The sequence below is a fragment of the Bos indicus genome, chromosome 13 (genome assembly GCF_029378745.1).
Source record: "Bos indicus isolate NIAB-ARS_2022 breed Sahiwal x Tharparkar chromosome 13, NIAB-ARS_B.indTharparkar_mat_pri_1.0, whole genome shotgun sequence".
NCBI lineage: Eukaryota > Metazoa > Chordata > Mammalia > Artiodactyla > Bovidae > Bos > Bos indicus.
In genome coordinates this window covers 17,247,541-17,271,198 of record NC_091772.1, presented here as the reverse complement: position 1 = coordinate 17,271,198, position 23,658 = coordinate 17,247,541, and the positions used below count along the sequence as shown (strand labels likewise).

The 23,658-nt window shown below is 44.8% G+C and overlaps 1 protein-coding gene and 1 long non-coding RNA gene across 7 annotated transcripts in view; one reads left to right on the top strand and one right to left on the bottom strand.

Annotated features, from left to right (window-relative positions):
• The window catches only part of IL15RA (interleukin 15 receptor subunit alpha), a 45,533-nt gene extending 31,665 nt beyond the window's left edge, over positions 1–13,868 (bottom strand). For 5 of the 6 annotated variants that reach the window (XM_070801989.1, XM_070801990.1, XM_070801992.1 and 2 more), the window contains exon 1: positions 13,736–13,868. In XM_070801989.1, the coding sequence (XP_070658090.1) occupies positions 13,736–13,829 (94 nt within the window). In that variant the 5' untranslated portion in view covers positions 13,830–13,868. Of the gene's footprint in view, positions 1–13,465; positions 13,665–13,735 lie in introns of those variants that run through there. The other variant, XM_019972943.2, reaches the window with a different exon arrangement.
• Positions 13,869–14,306: 438 nt separating this feature from the next.
• Positions 14,307–21,992, top strand: LOC109567896 (uncharacterized). Its single transcript, XR_011570319.1, has 2 exons — positions 14,307–15,128; positions 21,075–21,992. It is a non-coding gene; the product is annotated as an uncharacterized lncRNA (long non-coding RNA).
• The last annotated feature ends 1,666 nt before the right edge of the window (positions 21,993–23,658 follow it).

Sequence of the window (23,658 nt, the reverse complement as noted above, 5' to 3'; positions counted from 1 at the left end):
GTAATATAAATATGCAAATGTACTTATACTTAGAGAGAGGGGGAAACAGTAAATAAAACGGTGGTCCAGTGGTCAGGAATCTGCTTTGCGGTGCAGGGGACATGGGTTTGATCCCTGGTTGGGGAACTAAGATCCCACATGCCATGGAGCATCTAAGTCCATGTGCCACAACTACAGAGTCTGTGCGCCACAATCTCGCATGACGCAACTAAGACCCGACAAAGCACATAAATACATTTGAAAAAAATAAAATGGGGCCAGATGTAAACAGTTGGCAAAGATGGGTAAAAGGTATTCAGAAGGCCTTTGTACTGTCTTTACAACTTCCTGGTGAGTTTGAGGTTGTATCGGAATAAATAAAAGTAAAAAATAAGTAAGCATGCAAATCAACATTAGCTGAGTGGTGCCTGGGGCCCTTTCCTTGAGATTTCCTCTTGAAGCAAACTCTACGAGCCCTCTACAGCTCAGACAACAATTACCTTTGGGTCAGGAAAATCTTTGATTATTTCCCTCGTGATTTTCATGGTGCTGACTGCCCCTCATTACCTGTCCTCTCTTCACACCTTTTAGAGTTTCTTCCTCACTTCCCCGGGGGCCAGTAGTGGTGCTTCCACTCTTTCTACACTTGGTCGTCTTTTTTTTTTTAATGTTTATTTCACTGCTCTGGGTCTTCTAAAAAATCAGATTATGCTATTTATTTTTGGCTGTGCTGGGTCTTTGTTGCTGCGTGGGCTTTTCTCTAGTTGTGGTGATCGGGGGCTACTCCAGGTGCGGCGCTCACGGCCTCTCTTGTTGCTCTGGGGTCCGAGAGCTTCAGTAGTTGTGGCTCTAGAGCACAAGGTCAATGGTTGTGGCGCACAGGCTTAGTTGCTCTGCAGCATATGGGATCTTCCCGGATCAGGGCTCGAAACCAAGTCTCTGGCACTGGCAGGCAGATTCTTTGCCACCGAGCCACCAGGGGAGCCCTGCTCCGGGTCTTAGCTGCAGCGTGTGGGGTCTTTTAGTTGCCGCTCGCGGGCTGCAGCCAAGAGTTCTGCATTGTCCCTGATGGGAGTGTTCGTCTCCATCAGGGCCACACTGGAGGCCTTGCTCTGCCTCGTCAACTCTGCTCTTTGCTGCCTTTACCCTCCTCTTCTACCCTCCTTGTCAGTGCTTCTCAGATGTGCACCAGAACCGTCTGGAGGGCCTGTGAAAACACAGAGTACTGCACCCTCTTCTTGGAACTCCCGAGTCAGCAGGTCCCAGGCAGGAGCCAAGCATCTCACTTCCTAACCCCAGCCCTAACAAGCTCCTGGTGATGACGATGCTGCCGGCCCAGGGACCATGCCCTCTGCTATTTACAGGCGTAGAAGCGCCCTGGCATCACAGCAAGTTACTTTTCAGCATGAAAACTGCTTGTTCATTCTTTTTCAGGTCATGGTCTTGGTTCCATCAGTGAGGATTTCTTTCACAGTTCTTCCTGGTGTGCTCCTCTGAATTTATAATATTTTTTCATTGAATCTAATTCTCCCCCACCTCCAGCTCAAAAATGTTCTGTGGGTGTGTTTGTGTGTGTCTAGCTTGACAGTACCACACCACAAAATCTTAAATTAAATCTCAGATTTTTGCTACCAAAATCCTAAGTCTGTACCTGTGGGGCTTTGCTATACGTGAACAGAGCTGGGGAAGTATTTAGAAGGGGACGGGTAGGTGAAGTGGAGAGGAATGACCGTAAAACTCAACCCTGGAAGCATTTGACCATGACCAGCATGGATAGTCCCATAAAAACACTAGACTCTGTTCTATGATAAAGTGTTCCTTCCTTCTGTGGGAGCCTGAATGGACCTTGGACTTTTGGACCTCTCAGGATACATTACTGATGGCTGGACGGTCTCTCCAGTCACAGAGGAGTAACTCCAGAGAATACAGCAGATGGGAGAGGGCTCGGCAAAGACGGGATTTAGTTGGCAAGAGTGTATTTAGCTGGTTTCCTTCCTTATTCCAAGTCTGGTCTCTGGAGCTGACACCATCATTGTCTTGGCCTTGGGAGAGTCTGTAATGTCAGAGTCGAGTGTTGAGCCTCTCTGCCAGAGGTTGTTCTGAAACCTTAGAAGGGAGGAGACTCAGAACCCCCGCCTCACCCCAAACACCACACACACAGTGATGCTCAGGACCAGTCCATTTCCTCAGAATTGCAAAGGCAACATGCTCAAAGCTGTACCTGTCTTTTTTGTGACCAGCTTATTTCACTTAAAGGGCTTCCCTGGTGGCTCAGATGGTAAAGAATCTGCCTACACTGCAGGAGACCTAGGTTTGATCCCTAGATGGCGAAGATCCCTTGGAGGAGGGCATGGCAACCCACTCCAGTATTCTTGCCTGGAGAATTCCATGGACAGAGGAGCCTGGTGGGCTACAGTCCATGGGGTCGCAAAGAGTGAACATGACTGAGTGACTAACACACTATTTCATTTAGCATAATCAATATTGTAGCATATTTCAAAACCGCCTTCCTTTTTAAGGCTAAATATTGCACTCTGTATCAACCACATTTTGATTGTCATTCATCTGCTGATGGACACTTGTGCTGCTTCTACAATTTGCTTACTGTGAATAATGCTGCTATGATCATAGGTGCACAAATATCTCTTTAAGACCCTACTTTCTTATCTTTGTTCCTCTGTATATAATGTATCTTTATTCTTTGGGTCATGATTTTCTCCCTCTCCTCATTTTTCAGCAGTCTGAGTATGATGTGTCTAGCATGAGATTATTTCAAGGGGCTGGCATTTATCCTGCTTGGTGTTCTCTTAGCTTCCTGCATCTGTAATTGAATAGCTTTTATAAACTTGGAGAAATTCCCAACTATTATCTCTTCAACTATTTCTTCTGCTCCATTCTCTTCTGTTTGTGGAGCTCTGATTACACATGTATGAAACCACTTCCTACCACAGCTCTTGGATGCTCTGCCCTGGTCTGTTTTCCCTCTCTTGTTTGCTCTTTGTGTTGCTGTTAATGTGTACTGACCTGTCTTCAAGTTTACTGATTCTTTTCTTGGCTATGTCAAGCGCTGTGATAAGCTTGTCAAAGGCTTGCTTCATCTGTATTGTTGTTAAGTTTTTTCTAATATTACCATTTGAGACTTTCTCATGATTTCCATTTCTCAGCTGAAATTCCCCCCTTTACATATGAATGCTGTCTATCTTTTTCATCTGAGCCTTTAACATGTTAATGATATTGAGCTAGCCAAAAGGTTCCTTTGGTTTTTTCCATAAGATGGCTCTCATAGAGCTTAGTTGTCTTTAACTTCACTGGAAACAATTTTGTTAGATTGTATTGTGACAACTATCATATCAGCATACATTTTTAAAAGCTTATCAAAATTGGGGAATTTGTATGTAGCCATTTTAAATATTGAAGATGGAAGAAAAAAGCAACATTTTTGGCATATTGTGCATTATTATTTCAGGAAAGGTAAAAACACAACTGCAATGCAGAAAGATATTTGTGCAGTGTATGGAGACGATGCTGTGACTAATCGAACATGTCAAAGGTGGTTTGCAAAGTTTCATGCTGGAGATTTCTCACTGGATGACATTCCATGGTTGAGTAGACCAGTTGAAGTTGATAGTAGTCAAATTGAGACATTAATTGAGAACAGTCAATTAATTGTTATATCATGCAGGCGATTGCTGACATACTCAAAGTATCCAAACCGAGGGTTGAAGATCCTGTGCACCAGGTTGCTTATATCCATCGCTTTGATGTTTGGGTTCCACAAAGTTAAGCAAAACAAAAACAAAAACAAAAAAAAACCTTGACTGTATTTCTACATGTGACTCTCCACTTAAATGTAATATCTTCCATTTTTAAAACAAATTGTGATAGGTCATGAAAAGTAGACACTGTACAATAATGCAGAATGGAAAAGATAGTGGGCCAGGGGAAATGAACCACCACCAACCATACCAAAGGCCAATCTTCATCCAAAGAAAGTGATGTTGTGTATATGGTGGGATTGGAAGGGAGTCCTCTATTATTAACTCCTTCTGGAAAACCAAACGATTAATTCCAACAAATACTGCTCCCAATTAGACCAACTGAAAGCAGCACTCAGCGAAAAGCATCCAAAATTAGTCAACAGAAAACACATGTACATTAAGATAATGCAAGATCGCGTGTTTCTTTGACACCAAGCAAAAACTGTTGCAGTTTGACTGGAAAGTTCTGATTCATCTGCCATATACACCAGACACTGCACCTTTAGGTGTCCATTTATTTCAGTCTTTACAAATTAATGGAAAAATTTTCAATTCCCTGGAAGACTGTATAAGGCACTTGGAACAGTTGTTTGCTCAAAAAGATACAAAGTTTTGGGAAGATGGATTTATGAAGTTGCCTGAAAAAAATGGCAGAAGGTAGTGGAACAAAACAGGGAATATATTGTTGAATAAAGTTCTTGGTAAAAAAAAAAAAAAGAAAAGAAAAGAAAGTTCTTGGTGAAAATGAAAAATGTGTCTTTTATTTTTACCTAAAAAACTGAAGGACCTTTTTGGCCAACCCAACAGTTCCTTTAACTTCCAGTGCAAAGAGTCGGACATGACTGAGCGACTGAACTGAACTAAACTGAACTGATAGTTTCAATTTCTGGGTCATCGGTGAGTCTTGTTTATTGCTTTTGATCCCTGGGTCGGGAAGATCCCCTGGAGGAGGAAATGGCAACCCACTCCAGTACTCTTGCCTGGAAAATCCCATGGACGGAGGAACCTGGTAGGCCATAGTCCATGGGGTCCCAAAGAGTCGGACAAGACTGAGCGACTTCACTTTCACTTCATAGTGGGACTTTTCTGTTGTTGTGACATAGACATACAGTATGTTGAGACATATTTTTTTGCATGGCTCAATTTTTGATTGAATGCTTAACCATATTTGTAGAACTGAGATAAACAGTATTTATACCTGAAAGTGTGAACACTTCTAATGCTAAACTGATGATGTGGGAAAGGTCCAGTCAGTCAAGTCAGTTGTTGAATTGGATTTAGATTTTGTTGTTGCTATGGTTAACTTCAGACTAGCATTGGCTTCAAATTCCCCCAGTTTTTTTTGTTTGTTTGTTTGTTTTAGCAGGGGATGGGGCAGGGCGGGGGCTGTGTTGGGTCTTCGCTGCAGTGAGCAGGGTCTCCTCTCTAGTTGCTGCGTGCGGGCTTCTCACTGCAGTGGCATCTCTTGTTGCAGAGCATGGCTGCAGGGCACACACAGGTTTCAGTAGCTGCTGCTCCCAGGCTCGAGAGCACAGGCTCAGTAGTTGTGGCACACACACTTAGTTGCTCTGTGGCATGTGGGATATTCCTGCGCAGGGATCGAACCTGTGTCCTCTGCATTGGCAGGTGAATTCTTTACCACTGTGCCACCAGGGAAGCCCTCTTTTAGTCTTTTCTTGTGCTTAGGGTGAATTTGAGTAAACTCTGGGAGATAACGGAGGGCGGAGGATCCTGGTGTGCTGCAATCCATGGGGCTGCAGTCAGACACCACATAGTGACTGAGCAACAAGTGCTTCGACTGGGGGCTGGAGTGGCGGGGGTTTTTCTCAGTGTTCCTGCTCCACCCTCATCTTGAGTCCTCTTCTGTTTATCTAAACCACAGGGGTTATCTCTCCACACTCCTGCCCACCCCACCCTGGGCAGTTGATGGCTGCGCTTGTGACTTGGCATTTGCTTGCCTGGATGGGGTGGGGCCAGGGGAAGCTGACTCTTGTCCTGGTCCAGCCTCAGTCTTAGGCAGGCCCGCTGTGCCTGGCGCTCAGGCTTGCAGCTTTCAGTCGTCTTGCCTTTTCCTTTCGTGGCAGCCAAACGCTCCCTCGTTATCTTTAACGGGTTTGTGCATGTAAAAGCGTCTCCAGCAGCAGCAGTGGTGGGCCTCCAGTGGTGTTGGTATAGGATCTGTACCCAGGACCAAGTATATGTGGGGTTATTTAGGGACTTGACATTCTGTTCCAATGATATATTTGTCTATTTGTTCATCTAGACATGCAATACCTTGCTGTCTTGATTATTGTAGCTTTATTGTTGAAGTCAGGTAGTGTAAGTCCTCTGACTTTGTTAATCATTTTCAAAGCTGACTTTGGTCCTTTACTGGGTTATTCAATCAGTATATCAATTTCTAACTGGAAAAAAATAAGCCTGCTGAAAGTTTGATTGGAATTGCATTAAATTTATAGATCAAGTTGGTGAAGAACTGACATCTTAATAGTACTGAGTCTTCTCAATACCCATAAACACAGTCTTTCTTGATTTATTTAAGTCTTCAGTAATTTATCTCAGAAATTTTTTCTAGTTTTCAGTGTATCAATTTTGTACATCTTTTGTCAATATATCCCTAAGTACTTCATATTTTTACTACAACCCAAATGACATTATGTTTATTTCAGTTTTTAATTGTTGCTAGTATTTTGTATATTGATGTTTGTAAATTGATTGTGTGCTCTGCAACTTTGCTCACTCATTCCATTAGCATTTTTGTAGATTCCATGGGATTTTCTATGCAGGTGGTTCCATAGAAATTTCATGATTCCATTTCATTTACTGTGTTGTCTTACTAAATGTAACACTCTGTTGTGTTATTGCAGTGTTTGCTTTCAGATCTGTAGTATATGTCTTTGCCTCATCACAGCTCACCCACAGGTGAAATCATACTACTTCACATGTGTAGTATAAGAACCTTGAACAATATACTTTCATTTCTCTCCATCCAGCCTTTTGCTATTCTCTCAAATGTTTTGCTTCTACTTATAAATACCACAATACATTATTATTATTTTTACTTTAAACAGCTGATTACATATTTTATTGGCTATGGATTTTAATAGATGTTTTCTATCTATTATTCATCATTTCTGGGTGTTTTGTTTCCAGCAGAATTTTTCAGAATGTCTACTCTGTCATTTTACTGAAAAAGGAAGTCTACTTTCCACTGTGAACTGTGTGTGTGTGTGTATGTGTGTGTGTGTGTGTGCATGCTTAGCCTCTCAGTTGTGTCAAACGCTTTGCAACCCCATGGACTATAGCCCGCCAAGCTCCTGTGTCCATGGGATTTCCCAGGCAAGAATACTGGAGTAGGTTGCCATTCCCATCTCCAGGGGATCTTCCCAACCCAGGGATGGAACCTGTGTCTCCTACATTGCAGGCAGATTCTTTACCACTGAGCCACCTGCGCAGCCAATCAACCACATATTGGTCAGTAACTCACTTTACGAAGCTAGACTTTCACAAGTGCAATGGAGGTAACACATTGGATTGTGTCAATAATCTTCATCTCAGAGGCCTTAGTCACACCTTTTGATACTTCAATTATAATTTCTCTTCTCATAACATTGTCCTCTAGATAGTTAGTGAAGCAAATCTCACCTTGTTTACAACACTGAAAGCTCCTGAATATAGTTCTCAGGTACTCTTATTACAGGAGCTAAGCCCAGTATGTGATGGGTGTTTTCTGAAGTTAGTTTTCAGCTTACTAATCTATAGATGGAATGGATGAAGTAATGGAAATGGGAGAAAATGTAAGATTCTTGGATTTTCAAAATTCTTAAGTAGGCAAAAAATATACATAACAAGTCCTAACGATTGTTTAAATGAAGTCACCAAAATATTTGTGTAGGGCCACACCTCTTTCTACTTCCCAGAACCTGTGAATCAGACTTTTTTCTAACATGAGTAAGTAATCCTGGCCTACTCTCGAATCCAGAGCTCAAGAGTAGCAGGCTCCTCCCATTCTGTAAGAAAAGTCAGAATCCATTTCAGCATTTCCTGCCTCATATTCTGCTGTTGAAACGCCTATAGCACGCTGACTGGTGGGATACCAAGACATATAGGATATGATCGCTGCCCTTGTGCTCGTTGTGACACTGATGTAGCCAATGCATAAAAGCCTTTCTGTGTTTTCAGTAATCCATTCTCCCTCTTTATTCTGGCTGAAGCACCAGCCAAGCCAACACACATTTTCCTCTTGGCACTCAGTGTAAGTACCCGCTACACCCAGGTCATGCCTTTAACTCATCAGCTCTCTCAGGCTCGTTAACTAAGCCTCCCAGTCTACCTTTTGTGTGGTAGGTAGACTCATCATCATTCAAATCCTTAAATTATGACTTCTGAAAGCTTGGGAGACTTGAGTGGCTGTAGGTTGAAGGACGAACAAAAGAATGAAATACATTCTATACTCGAAGGACTCAGGAGGAAATCTGCCCCCCCACCTTCCACCTTACCAACACCGCCTTGGTTCAGGGTTTCATCACCACTTACTGGAACTATTGCAAAAGTCTCCAGCTTAGCTTCCTGCCTCCAGACTCTCTTGCCTACAGTTTATTCTCCACACTCTTGACAAGAGTAACCCGTACACCACGTGCATGCATGCTAAGTCACTTTAGTTTTGCCCAACTCTTTGTGACCCTGTGGACTGTAGCCTGCCAGGCTCCTCTCTCCATGGGATTTCCCAGGCAAGAATGCTGGATTGGGTTGCTATATTCTCTTCCAGGGGATCTTCCTGACCCAAGGATCACATCTGGGTCTCCCACACTGCAGGTGGATTCTTTACCATCTGAGCCACTAGAGAGGTCCAACTCTTCCACCATACAGCTCCAGTAATATCCCCCTGGACCCAGCCCTTAATTACCTTCCCACTGTGCAGGAGAAAATCATCTTTCCAAGTAGAAACATTCAAATAACATCAATCATGTTTAATAAGTAACATGGATATGACTCCAAGAGAATGTACTAGGGGACTTTATACATGTATTTACTTAGTTATGTGCTATTGGGTAAAATCAGTTTGGTAGAAGTGATCTAGCCCAATACAAGTTAGCTAGAGTGATGATTTTATTGCAAAAGAATATCCTCAAATGTTTATGCCATTTAAAAAAGACTTCGAGGGCTTTCCCCTTGCCTTATTTGTTCTATATAGCTAATTTTCATCCAACTTATTTTATTCTATGCTGTTTAGAATATCAGAGATTTTGAAACAACCTGAATATCCATCCTTTGGCAGGTAACAGAAGCCTACCAACAACTCTAACAATAAGGAATTATTTAAACAAGTCATAAAGGATTGTAAAATATATGTATATAATGCAGTTATATGCAGTGACTTTATAGAGCCCAATTTTGAGCAATCTGCAAAATTTACAAAGCCACCAAAACATTGCCAAACAAGATTGGTTATAATTAACTAAAGATGAATTAGAAAAAACTCCAAAATTCTAGCTCTTTTTTGTGTTACTTCTTTTGTAGTTTTATTTTTTCCTTTTATTACAAAAGCAATGCAAATTACATTGGAAAGACAAGAAAAGGCAGAAAACTACACAGACACAGACGCATACACACACAATCTATCATCTCTCGACTCTAGATCTCTAGTAAAGGCTGAATCATACAGTGCGTACTGTTTGAAAGCAACCCCATTATATTTATGCAGTCCTCCACTGTGGGGCATTCAGGTTGATTTCAACAAATCCCATATTTTGTACATTTAAGTTTGTATCACTTTTTTGCCATCAGTAGCAGCACAAAGCAAAAATGAGATAAAAATGATTTGACAAAAGTTTTAGCAAAACTCCCCAGATGTCTGAAAAATGGCTTATTAATTAAAAAAATGTTTAAAGACACAAGCTGTACAACCACCTTTAGGCACACCAGCACCCTGCATAACAAAACCCAAGCTGGTGAGCAGGGATATTCAGCTTCAAACAAATCATCATCGTCTCCAGCTGCTTTGGGCAAATCACCTGAAGCCTCACGGGTTACGAGGGTCTTTAAGAAGCTGCCTGGCCAAGATGATGCGTTCCCCTCCAGATCAGGCCTCCTGAATCAGAACAGATGACAGCAACTCGCTTTGTCTATTAGCACTGAAAACTAGCGGGAACAGATCTGAAACTATCATTTACCCAGCTAGTTGTAAGGAAAGAGCTGCTCTGTATAACTCCCGACCAGGATCACACTGCCAAGTAGCAAATCTAATCATCTGTGTCCACTTCCCTTCTCAGTCACTTAAAAACATCAGGTACCCTTTGTTCTCTTAGCTATTCATCCATTTTTACACCAGGAGAACATGTCCTGGCGGCTACCCAGGTGGCATTAGTGGTAAAGAACCCGCCTGCCAATGCAGACCTGGGTTTGATCCCTGGAGGAGGGCATGGCCATCCACTCCAGTATTCTTGCCTGGAAAATCCCATGGACAGAGGAGGCTGGCGTGCTTCATTCCAAGGAGTCGCAAAGAGTCGAACACAAATGAAGCACTTAGCATGCACGCTGTCCTGATTACTGCAACTTTGTAAGTCTTAAAGTCAGAAGTGCTGATCCCCCAGCTCAGTTGTCTTTCAAAGCTGTTTGATTGTGCTAGGTCTTTTGCATTTCCTGTCTCAATTTTGCAACCAGTCTATCATTTTCTATAAGAAAGCCTGCTGGAATTTTTATCTGATAAAAATTTTATCTGGAGAACTGATACTTTAGCAGCATTAATTTGTCCAGTCCGTGAACATGACACACCTCCATTTGTTTAGATCTTCTTTAATTTCTCTCAGCAGTGCTTTGTGGGTTTTAGTGTACAGTCTTTCTCATTTTTTTTTTTTTTTTTTTTTTTTTGGTCAGAGTTATCCCTAACTTTCTGATGCTACTGCAAATGATATTGTTATTTAAAAAATTCAGTTTCCAATTACCCATTGCTAATGTATAGAAATATAATTGATTTTCATGTAGTGATGTTTTGTCTATAGCAACCAATATATACAAACAGCTGATGCTGAATACAGGTGTAAGAGCAGTTCAACAGAGATCATCTTTTGAACAAATGGTGCTGGAAAAATTGGATAGCCACATTTGCTTGGAAAACCAAACAAATACAAAATTTTCAACCCATATTTCACATTATATGAAAAATTAATTCAAAATGAATCACAGACATCAATAAAAGCTAAACTATAAAACTTCTAGAAGTAAACATAGAAGAAAACCTTTGTAACCTTGACTTAAGCAAATATTTCTTAGATATGACACTAAAAGCACAATACAAAAGAACAAATTCATGAGCTGAACTTCATCAAAGTTAAAAATGTCTTCTCTTCATCAAACACTGTTATGAAAATGAAAAGAGAAGTCACAGACTCTGAAAATTTTTTTTTGCAAATCATATATCCAATAAAGGACTTATACCCAGAAAATATAAAGAACTCTCAAAACTCAATAATAATTCAATAACTCAATTTTTTAAAGGGCAGAATGCTTAACTAGACACTTTACCAAAAGAAGACAGATTGATGGCAAGGAAGCACAATAAGAGATGCTCAATATTATTAATTATTAGGAAAATGCAAATTAAAACTATGAAAGACAACTACACATCTACTAGAATGGGGATGATTAAAGAGAAAGACTGATCACACACACATAATTGTTTTCTTTTGATAACTATGGGAGCTGATGATGAATGTGTTAATCTTATTGCAGCAATCATTTCACAATATATACACATATCAAATCATCACTTTGTACACCTTGTGTGTGCGGTCAGTTGCTCAGTTGTTCTGATTCTACGACCTCATGCACTGTAGCCCACCAGGCTCCTCTGTCCATGGGATTCTCCAGGCAAGAACGTTGGAGAACATGGGTAGCCATGCCCTCCTCCAGGGGATCTTTCTGACCCAGCAATCAAACCTGTGTCTCTGGCATCTCCTGCATTGGCAGGTGGGTTGTTTATCACTGTGCCATCTGGGAAGCCCTTTGTACAGCTTAAACTTGCACAATATTATATATCAATTACATATACCTCAATAAAACTGGAAAAAAATTAAAAGTTAACAAAAAAAGACTGGCCATACCAAGTGCCAACAAAGATGGAGAGGAAGTGGAACTCTTGCCCACTGCTGGTGGGAATGTAAATGAGTACAATTCCTTTAGAAAACAGATTGGCTGTTACTTTAAACAGTAAGCATACACATGTCATGTTATCCAGCCATTCACTCCCAGCCATTTTCTCTACCCAAGTGAAATGAAAACCTCTGTCCACACAAAAACCTATATGGAAATGTTCATAATAGTTTTATATTTAATAGTCAAAACCAGAAACCCCCAAAACGTCCAGCAACAAAGTGGATGGATAAAAAAACTACAACATCCGTGCATTAGAACAATTCTCAGTAATAAAGAAGAATGGACTGCTTGATACAAGTTACAAGCTGGAGAATTCTCAGGATAATTATTATAAGTGAAAGGAACACAGGACATGGGGAAGCTTCTGAGAGTGATGATTATATTTACTTTCGTGGTGGTGGTGATGGTTTCCTGACTTTACGTTTACCTCTAAACTTATCAAATTGTTTAATTTATATGTGCACTGTTTATTATCTGTCAACCACCCCCCAAGAGAGCTGTTTAGGAAAAACTAAGAACCATCAGGAGCTAAGAGATGGAAGCCGTGCCTCTGTGAGGTCAAAGAGCTGCTGGAGCTGAAGAGCTTCAGGGAGTTTGCCTGCAGCCTGCTCTGCCCTGGGAGGTACACTGCTCTCGGTTTTGCTGGGTTCTGACTAAGGCTGCATTTCACTTTCACATCGTCCAGTAGACTTGCCCCACGTTGTTCTCCCCTGGGTCATGCGGGACATTGGCTAGGCAGGTGGGAGGAATTGACATCACCCTCATAACTCGGATTCTCAGATATGGGGGGAAATCCAAACATAGTCTCAGGGGAAAAAAAACCTCAGGAAAGCCAGAAGAGCTAGGGGATTCTCAGCAGGCCAGCCGGCGGCCAATGCGGATGGATCCTCCAGTGGAGGACCGGCCGACTGACCGGACTGGACATGTTATGAGAAGTGTTGCCTTAAACACACACACGTGCACAGACAGATCGCAGGATTACTCTCCTCTGGAGAGTCCATGGATGGCCTTTGGGGGCCCCTTAACCCCAAAACTATATGCAGGTTTTGTTAAGTCGTGCATTCGTGTGTTTTTCAGAGGAGAGGGTTTGTAGCTTTCATCAGACCCTCGCAGCTCCGTGACTGCGAAATGATTAAGGCGTGCCAACGCGGATAAACGCGGATACATCCCTACTTTCTCCTCCCTCTTGTCCAGCTCCTGGGACGAAAACCCACCAGAACGACACTCATTTGAGTCTGCCCAGTGAGTTGACAGCTGTGTCTAAAATTCCTCCTGAACACACACACCCAGCCATCCTTCCACTTCATTTTTCCCGGTTTGTCTGGGAGCGCGCCGTCCGGACTGCGGCCCCTACCTCCGCGCGCCCTCAGGGTTTCCTAACGCGGAGACTTCCCAGCTGTTGCCAGGCCCCCCGGGTGTGCAACCTGCCTGACACGTTTGCTCTCCTCTGGGACGCACGCGGTCCGTACCCCGTCGTACCGCCGCCCACCCGTATAACCTGCTTTGGTCGAGGGGAGGGACCCCCGCGAGGACTGCCGGCTGTTGAACGCTCTCCCTGCTTTCCTCTCGGGGCTCACCCATTTCTCGAAATCGCTGTAAAGCTCCCAACTGTAGCTCGTGCAGCACACCCCGGCTTCTTCCCTTTGCCTCGGAAATTGGGGAAAACGTAGAATGAAAAGCCCGGCGACTCGCTGCCTGCCTTGAGTGGCCAGGCGAGTGGGGCCCGCAGCCCGTGGTCCCCGCGTCCCTCCACGTGTCCCCGGCGCGCGGGGCGCACCTCGTGCTGGGGGCCGCCCCGCGCCCGGCCGCCCGCCTCCCTGCCCGCCCGCCAGGCGCGCGCGCCCTACCCGGCGTGGCCGAAGATCCGAGCAGCAGTAGTAGCAGCAGCAGCCCCAGCGCGGGGAGGGCGCCGGCCCCGCGGCCCCGGAGCCGCCCGGACATGGCCAGACTTCGGCCGCGCCCCCGCCGGCCGCCTCCCGGGCTCGCCCCGGCCGGGACGCCCCGCCGCCGGCGCGCTCAGATGCCCACGGCCTGGGGGAGGCGACGGGCCGCAGCTCCAGACCGGCCGCCCCGCGAGCCGCATTCGCTTTCGCTTTTGCTTTAGCCCCCGAGGGCAGGAGAGAGGTGAGAAGCGGTGACAGTTCCGTGACTCAGCATCCCCGCCCCCTCCCCTGGAAAAAACCCGGCGGCGCCGTGACCCCCGCGCCGCCGCCGAGTCCCCGCAGCGCCTCCGGCCGCGCCCGGACGGGAACCCGGAATGTGCCCCGCGGAGGCCCGGACTGTGCCCCGCGGAGGCCCGGAGTCCTCGCCGGCTGTGCCCTCCAGCCCCTGGTGTCCCCAGCGGTTTATTCCGTCGCGTGTCCCCGCGCAGAGGGAATGGGAGAAACCGACTCGTTCCCGTAAACACGGCCGGTGGGCGTCACACCTGGCTTCCACTCCACTCGGTCACCTCCCCTGGCTTGTGTGCGTCTGTCGCTCTGACTTAGAAGGCCTGGACCTTGGGCTGCCTGCGAACGAGCGGCCCCACGCCCTGCCAGTCCGGGCCTGTGACGCTGGGTGACAACTGGGCTGTCGCCCGGCGTGGCTGGCTTGGTCACCTGCCCTGTGCGTCCAGGCCCAGACCTGGCGCGCACCCGGAGCTGCCTGACCCAACGTTCCCCGACTCCTGGCACTGGCACTGGCGCTTCTTAGTCTTGCTGCATCTTTCTTCCCCAAGAACATTTCAGCTATTTAAAGGGGGCTCGGGAGAGAGGACCAACCGTGGTTCCCCTCTGTGCCTTATTCCTCCGTTAGAGGAATTCGCCTAGCCTACCATCCTGCTGCTGGGCAGGCAGCTTGCTTTCCTGGGATCTCCAGGTAAGCTGGACAGTCCTGAGAAGCAGGTGCGCTATGAGAAAGCTCCCGATGCACAATCGAAAACCCCCAGTTTGGGAAGTGAAATGAGGCCGACGCGGCATCTTTGGCCTGGGCCTCCCTCCATTCTCCGAGTGCTAAGATCCCGAATAACTCGGCACACAGCAAACTGTCACGAATGCCAACCGCAGCCCTTGCTCAGGTTTGGTCCGTTTTCCATGACTCAGGGGAGGGTGTGTGCTCAGTTCTAGGCAGTCTTGTCATGTGTGAAGATGTCTGTGCCCCCCACTGTCAAGACGGAGAGCACTCGTCCCCAGCACCCTCTCATGGAGCCCTGGCCATCGTCGAGTTGTCCTCCATCTTTGTGACCTTGTCGTTTGAAGGATGGTATGTAAGTGGAATCGTACAGTTTGTAACCACTAGAGGTCCACTCTTGTCCCTTGAGATCCATTCAAGTTGCTGTGTGTCAGTACTTTGTCACTTTTAGTGAGCAATACTGACGGTTTCTTTTTTAAAACGTGTGAGGCTCCGCCATCCACACCCAGACGCCCTGTGCTTTTGGGTCTGTGTTAGTTTGCTAGGGCTGCCTTAACAAAGTTTCAAGAACTAGGTGCTTGATTACAGCAGAAAGTGATTCTCTGATGTTCTGGAGGTCAGGAGTCTCAGATCCAAGTGTTCCTGGGGGCCCAGCTCTCTGGGAAGACGCTGGGGGACCGTCCTACCCACGTCTTCTAGCTTCTGGAGTTCCTGGGTTTGTCAGTGCGTCACTGCAGTTACTCCCAGTTACTAACTTGCCTTCCCTCTATGCCTGTCTCTGTTCAAATTTCTCCCTCTTCTATAGACACCAGATGTAATGGATTAGGAAGCACCCTAATCCTAATGACCTCGTTTTCTCTTGATGACCTCTTAGAGATCCTGTTTCCAAAGTGGTGACATGCTGAGTCACTGGGAGTTAGGACTTCAGCATATGTTTCTAGGATGACACATTTCCACCTAAACAAGAGGGTGTTTTTTTATTTTTTAAATTTGTTTTATGTATTTATTTAATGTTTGGCTGCACCAAGTCTTCATTGCTGAATGGGCTTTCTCTAGGGATGGTGAGCAGGGGCATCTCTTTAGTTCCAGCGTGCAGGCTTCTCATTGTGGGGGCTTCATATTTTCTGCCCCCAGGCTCCAGATCTAGGGCTCAGTAGTTGTGGCTCCCATGCGGCTCACATGGGGCGTGTGATTGAACCGGTGTCCCTGCGTTGGCAGGTGGATTCTTACCCACTGAATCAGCAGGGAAGCCCCTATGGTATCTTTACTTCTGAGAACAAAGTCCAAGACCTATTTTTCAGGCCAAAGGGAGTGAGCAGTTGGGTCCCTGCGGTATCCACACCTTGAGGGTGACTCATGTAGGAGTTTGTCCCAGGGCCTTCAAATCAGAGGCCTTTACAGGGCTGGGGAACTCGGTTATCAGCCGCCACTCAGAGCGCAGCTAGGGTTGAGGACACAGCTGTGGGAACAGGAAAGGTGATTCCTGGTAGCAGGGTCTTCAGCCATAGCCCTTCCTCTGGAGGAGTAGACAGTGGACCCTCAGGACAGAAGGGTAATGGGTCACATTGGGTCACCCAGAGGAGGAGGCCGTGGATCAAGGCTAATGGATTATTTCCCACCCTCCTCCTCCTCTGCCTCCTTCTTGCTTTAGAATCTTAATTTTAAAAAATTGTTTATTTGGCTGCACCAGGTCTTAGTTGCAGTATGCAGGATCTTCGACCTTTATTGTGACATGTGGTATCTATTAGTAGTTCCCTGACCAGGGATTGAACCTGGGGCCCCTGCATTGGGAGCTCAGAGTTTTAGCCACTGGACCACCAGGAAAGTCCCAAGAATGTTAAACTTTTAAAGTAAACTGTAATTCACATAACAGTAAATTCACCACTTTATTGTGTATAATTCATTTGTTTTTATTCATGACATTGTATGCATGCGTGCTAAGACATTCCAGGTGTGTCTGAGTCTGTGTGACCCTGTGGACTGTAGCCCACCAGGCTCCTCTGTCTATGGGATTCTCCAGGCAAGAGTACTGGAGTGGGTTGCCATTGCCTTCTCCATGACATTGTATAACCATCACCAATAGTGAATTCCGGAACACTTCCATCATCCCAGAAAGAAACCCAGTGCCTATTGGAGTTACTCCTAGTTCCCCCTCTCCTTAGTCCCTGCTAACCTCACATCTTTCTTTTCCTATGGATATGCCTGTTCTGAATCTTTCACATAAATGGAATCATACAGTATGTCCTTCTGTGTCTGGTATCTTTCACTCAGCATAATTTTTTCAAGGTTCATCCGTGTTGTAGGGTGTATCAGTACTTTATTCATTTTTTTGGCTTCATAATATTCCATTAACTAGATATTCCACATTTTGTTTATTCATAAGCCAGCACATGGATATTTGAGCTGTTTCTACCTTTTGGCTGTTAGGAACAATGCTGCTGAGAACATTCATGTACAAGCCTTTGGGTGAATCTATGTCTTCAGTCCCCTTGGGTGTGTGCCTAGGAGCAGAATTGTTGGGTCACGTGGACACACTCAGATTCTTGAAGGACAGCACAAAGACGTGGGGGCCATTTAAGGACCAGGCACAACTGGTCCCCAGACTGGGGGTGATCATTCCACTGCTCACCAAGGGATAGCATCCTTGAGTTTGGGAGATGCTGACTCAGGAGCTAAGGCGAGGGAAATCTGTAGGGATCAGTGTACGGGCATGTAGCAGTAGACAGCCCAGGGAAACCAAGGCAGCAAACTGCGATACAGGGACCAAGAGAAAACGAGTCCACGCCCAGAGGAGCCTTGCTGAAGAGCGGACAGACGAGTGCTGGCTGTGCGAGGAAGGAACTGCTTCTCAATCTTCAGAATATAAAAAACACCACATTTTCTATTTTTGTAAGTCTTCATATCTGGCCCCAAGCTTCCATTTGCCAAGATCAACAAAAATCCGATACGACTCCCGCCTCCCCAACCCCTGCACCCTTCCCAAAGCAATGGCTCTCTTCCCTTCCCATGGGTTTTTTTCAGGAAAACTAGAGAGGAGGCCTGCCACCTCTGACTTCTTGATTATTTCTGGATAGTTGTTGTCCAGACCCAGGCTCCAGCCTCTGGTTTCAGCAGGCCTCTCTGACCCCTTCTAGGGATTCCACCTCCATTCCCCTCGATACACTGTTTTGCACAGCCTCAGGGGCAGTCTCAGCAGATGCTCTCAATTAGCTGAGGTCCTTATCCAGAAGAGTCCTATGTGGGTCCACCTCCCTGGTACCCAGCCATCAATCAGACAAGTAAACATCACACAGTCTGTAAACTGCATCCCTGGGAGAGCCTGGATTCTGGAACACAAAAGCCTATTCACCCTCAGGGAAAATCACCCCTCAGTTTCTTCCCTGTGATGAGTCTTCAGTAGCAGAAATCTCCAAGCGACCAATCCATTCCTTTCATCTACTTGCTTCATTTTCGTTTTGGCTGCATCAGATCGCTGCTGCAGCTCACAGAATCCTCGCTGCGGCACACAGGCTCCTCTCCAGGGGCGATGCTGGGGCTTAGTTGCCCCTGGAGTGTGGGATTTTAGTTCCTTGACCAGGGATCAAACCTAAGCCTCCTGCATTGGAGGTCAGATTCTTAACCACTGGACTGCTAGAGAAGTCCCCCAATCCATTTCTTGATATCACAATTATATTCATTTGTAGTCTCATAGCCATACTCGAATCACTTTTGTAGTTGAAAGATGGAGTGATGGACTCTGAATTTTAAAGATTTAAATGTGTCAGAGGAGAATGTGTTTAACAACTCTTTGCAGTTTCATTTTTTTTTTCTTTTGACTCAACATTGTTTTGGATCTTTATACTGAGGTGACAAGACTTATAGCAAGTTTCATTTGTAAAATGTTTTATTTTTACTTCTGTCTACCCTGCAGAGTGCTCACCACCAAAAATTTACTTTCCCTCCATCACCATACAGCTGATCCCCTGTATCCATTTTACCCTCCACTGCCCCTTCCCCTCTGGTAACCCCTATTCTGTTCTCTGTATCTGTGTGTTCATTTTTGTTTGATTTGTCTTGGAACTTTTGCTTTTTAACTGACTTTGAACCACATTCTCTCCAGTTCTGCACATGCCATGAAAATTAGATGAATTAATAAAACCATTTTGTGTGCCCCACATATAACAAATACTCGATAAGTGTTACATATATGACATATAATGTGTAATATGTGATGCATTGTCCTTTATAAACTACCCTCAGTTCAGTTCAGTTCAGTCGCTCAATCGTGTCCGACTCTTTGCGACCCCATGAATCGCACGCCAGGCCTCCCTGTCCATCACCAACTCCTGGAGTTCACTCAGACTCACGTCCATCGAGTCAGTGATGCCATCCAGCCATCTCATCCTCTGTCGTCCCCTTCTCCTCCTGCCCCCAATCCCTCCCAGCATCAGAGTCTTTTCCAATGAGTCAACTCTTCGCATGAGGTGGCCAAAGTACTGGAGCTTCAGCTTTAGCATCATTCCCTCCAAAGAACACCCAGGGCTGATCTCCTTTAGAATGGACTGGTTGGATCTCCTTGCAGTCCAAGGGACTCTCAGGAGTCTTCTCCAGCACCACAGTTCAAAACCATCAATTCTTCGGCACTCAGCTTTCTTCACAGTCCAACTCTCACATCCACACATGACCACTGGAAAAACCATAGCCTTGACTAGATGGACCTTTGTTGGCAAAGTAATGTCTCTGCTTTTCAATATGCTATCTAGATTGGTCATAACTTTTCTTCCAAGGAGTAAGCATCTTTTAATTTCATGGCTGCAGTCACCATCTGCAGTGATTTTGGAGCCCAAAACAATAAAGTCGGATACTGTTTCCACTGTTTCCCCATCTATTTCCCATGAAGTGATGGGACCAGATGCCATGATCTTCGTCTTCTGAATGTTGAGCTTTAAGCCAACTTTTTCACTCTTCTCTTTCACTTTCATAAAGAGGCTTTTTAGTTCCTCTTCACTTTCTGCCATAAGGGTGGTGTTATCTGCATATCTGAGGTTATTGATACTTCTCCCGGCAATCTTGATTCCAGCTTGTGCTTCTTCCAGCCCAGCATTTCACATGATGTACTCTGCATATAAGTTAAATAAGCAGGGTGACAATATACAGCCTTGACGTATTCCTTTTCCTATTTGGAACCAGTCTGTTGTTCCATGTCCAGTTCTAACTGTTGCTTCCTGGCCTGCATATAGGTTTCTCAAGAGGAAGGTCAGGTGGTCTGCTATTCCCCTCTTTCAGAATTTTCCACAGTTTATTGTGATCCATACAGTCAAAGGCTTTGGCATAGTCAATAAAGCAGAAGTAGATGTTTTTCTGGAACTCTCTTGCTTTTTCCATGATCCATCAGATGTTGGCAATTTGATCTCCAGTTCCTCTGCCTTTTCTAAAACCAGCTTGAACATCTGGAAGTTCACAGTTCATGTATTGCTGAAGCCTGGGTTGGAGAATTTTGAGCATTACTTTACTAGCATGTGAGATGAGTGCAATTGTGTGGTAGTTTGAGCATTCTTTGGCATTGCCTTTCTTTGGGATTGGAATGAAAACTGACCTTTTCCCTAGATGATTGTAAAGAAAGTTATCAGCTAGAAATGTTAAGTACAAGTTAGGGGTGGGAAAGGGGTTGGGAGAAACATTATCTATGACACTAAGTCGAGCCATCTGCCGAGATGGGGGCCAGACAGCTGGAGGAGCCCAGAGGGTGTAACAGAAGAAGAACAGGCAGGCAGTGATCTGCTGAAGGAGGCAGCACCCGCCACCCTCGTGGTGTCGGTGGGGAGCTTTCTCAGCATCCCAGCTCCAGCTTTGGGGAAGTAAAACCCATGGGGTCCTCTTGATTGAAGGCAAAGTCTCAATGCATCCACACAAAGGAGGCAGAGGCAAGGATTTATCATCACTTACAGATCCCAAAAGCAAGGAGTGGGGCACAACTGACTCCAGCTGACTCCAGGAAAGACAATTCTCCATCCCAGGCCACAGTGAGCCAGAGGTAGAGAGGAGGGGAGCAAACATCTATTACTCATGAAGTCCTTGGGCGGAGGTCACTAATTTTTCACAGGCTTCCCTGTAAGCAGTAACTTTAAAAGGTGCCCCGAGAATACTGAAGAGGGAACTTGGAGTGGTATCCTCCATTTGAGTCTTTATCCAGATGTCCAGACTCTGGGTGTGAGAAGGATTATCACAGCATACAATGTCTCAGCAGCAACTCAGAAAGACAAAGTTGTTTTTCTCAAAAGTTTTTTTTTTTTTTTTTTCCCTCTCATCACACCAAAGTCTCAAGAAGATGGACAGTGAGGCCCCATGAACAGATGGTGAGAATAGAAACCCCACCCTGGGTGAAGTCCCAACAGCTGGGACCAATCTTCCTGCTTCCGCCATCACCTCCTACAGCAAGATTACAGCCAACTAAGATGCCGAACTCATGAAGCAAACCAGCCCGAGCTGAACTGCCTTTGTGCTTCATTTTCAGTTACACCATGAGAATCCCCTCCTATCCTTCATCCACCCAAGGGCCCAACGTGGCCAGTTGCCCTGAGGCTTCTTCCTTAATTTTCAGAAATACACCTGCCCCTCCTCTCTGCCCCTCATCCTGTCTCTTCTTCCTCCCTTGTCTCATCTCCCAGTGAGGAGGCTTGAAGACGAGGACCAGCTTCGTGAGCCTCCTGCTCTCTCCATTGTTTTTTGGTTCATTCCTGAATAACTCAGGATAAAACCAAGGAAGAAAGCGACAGAACCTTAGGGTTTTAAAAATGTAAACTCATGACTTACCCCAGGATCTCAAACCCAAATAAATGCCCACAATGGCCAGATAGCAGGGCTCGGGGCATGAGAGGAAGTGAGCTGAAAGCCCTTGAAGGCTTTGTGTGTGTCCAACATTTGGGTCCTTGTGTGATAACTCCTGGCTTGCAAACAGTGATTATTGTTTTAGAAAAAAATCAAGACACCATGCAAGCCCAAGAAAATCCATTTATAGGCTTTGCAACATCTAATATATAGTAATCTTTTTATTCAACCACTCAGCTTCCTCCACCATGCTAAAAATTAGAAATATTACTTTATTGGAATAAGTTCAGTTCACACATTTTAAAATCTTATGTCTGTGACCAATCTCAGATTATGTAGGGTAGCCACAAACCTTCAGTTTGTGAAAGATGTTTATCTGCAAAACACAATAAAAATGAAGTGCAACGACTCAGTAAATTTACTAAAGTCATTTAATTGTACTTTAAAATTGAGTGGATTTTTTGGTATGTAAATTATACCTCAATAAAATTATTTAAAGAGGTAAAGACAAGTGCAATACGTTGCTGTAATTGCCTGATAGAAGAATATACATGCCCATTTATGGGTGTAAATATTCTTTGCTTCAGTCTCTACTATTCTTGTACACAGAAAATTTAACATTCAATCCAAATAACAAGCTATCCCCCACCCAAAAAACAAGATAACATGAGATAAAACAGTCAACAGAACCAGACACAGAGGTGATGCAGATGTGGGAACTATCAAAAACTTTAAAAATAACTGTGACTAATGTATTAAAAGGGCGTAGTTGGAAAAGTGAACATTAGAAAACTTTTAAATCAAAATTCTGAAAATGAACATCATTTTTACGGGTTAAATTCCCCCCAGATTCATCTGTTGTAGCCCTAACCCCCCAAGGTGACTGCATTTGGAGATAAGGCCTGCCTTAGCAGACTAATGAAACCATGATGTGAGATACGAAGAATTCCTCAATAGGCTTATTAGCAGAGGAAAGAACCATGAGCTTGAGGAAAGGTCAATAGAAATGATCCACACTGAAACATAGGGTGTGAAAAGGGAGGACAAGAAATAACAACATCCTGGAGCCACAGGACAGTACAAGATAGTCTTACATGCATGTTACTGAGCCCTTGAAGGATGAAAGAGAGGAATATGGAAGAAGAGATAAAAGCTGAAAATTTCCCAAAGTGCATGAAAAACAACAAACTCCAGAATAGGAAGCTGAAAGCACCCCGATCAAGATAAATACCAGTAAAAACAAATAGCATGTCATTGTCAAACTGCTTAAAATCAGTGATATAGGGAAAACCTTAAAGTCATCCAGAATGAAATAATGAAATGATCCATAAGGAATATACTGCATTCTGAAGACTTCACACCAGGTACTGTGTGAACCAGAAGAGGATGGAGGGACATGGCTAAGAAGCAGAAAGAAAGGACTTAACTCGTGGTCCGCTGGTTAGAGCTCCACACTCCCATTGCAGGGGCAGAGGTTCAATCCCTGTTTGGGGAAGTAAGGTGTTACAAGACATTCAGTGTGGCAGGAAAAACAAACAAGCAAACAGAAAAAACAAAACTGGACTTGCAGTTTATTTATTCTCCAATATCCTTGTCTCTAAGGATCCCAGCACATGGTTTGTCACTATAGTATGACTGAGACATCTCTAGGGAGAGGAACCATGGGAGAAGAGGGAAGGAAAAGCCTGCCAACCCTGCAGGTGTAGTGTTGGGGAGCAGAAATGCCATCTGATTTCCTACTAAGTGAGCAGACATCTGCCCTCACAGGACCTAGGTGGCAGAAGCATTCTAGAGTTGTGACAATAATTTCTTTTTTAACATCTTGCATATACAATTTAAGTATCAAAATGAAATATTATTTTAGGAACACAGACATTATGAAAGAAAAAACACACTGTATTTCTCTTCACTGAGGCTCCATCTATTCTGAAATGTGTGACAATAATTTCTGACTAAACCTCTGACCTGCCAGGTACATTCCATTCCACCTCGCCCACTCCACGCTGTCCCTCCATCCACTTCAGTCAGCTTGCAGGTCAATTATTAACTGGGTCTGAGTTTCATCCCTCTCTTC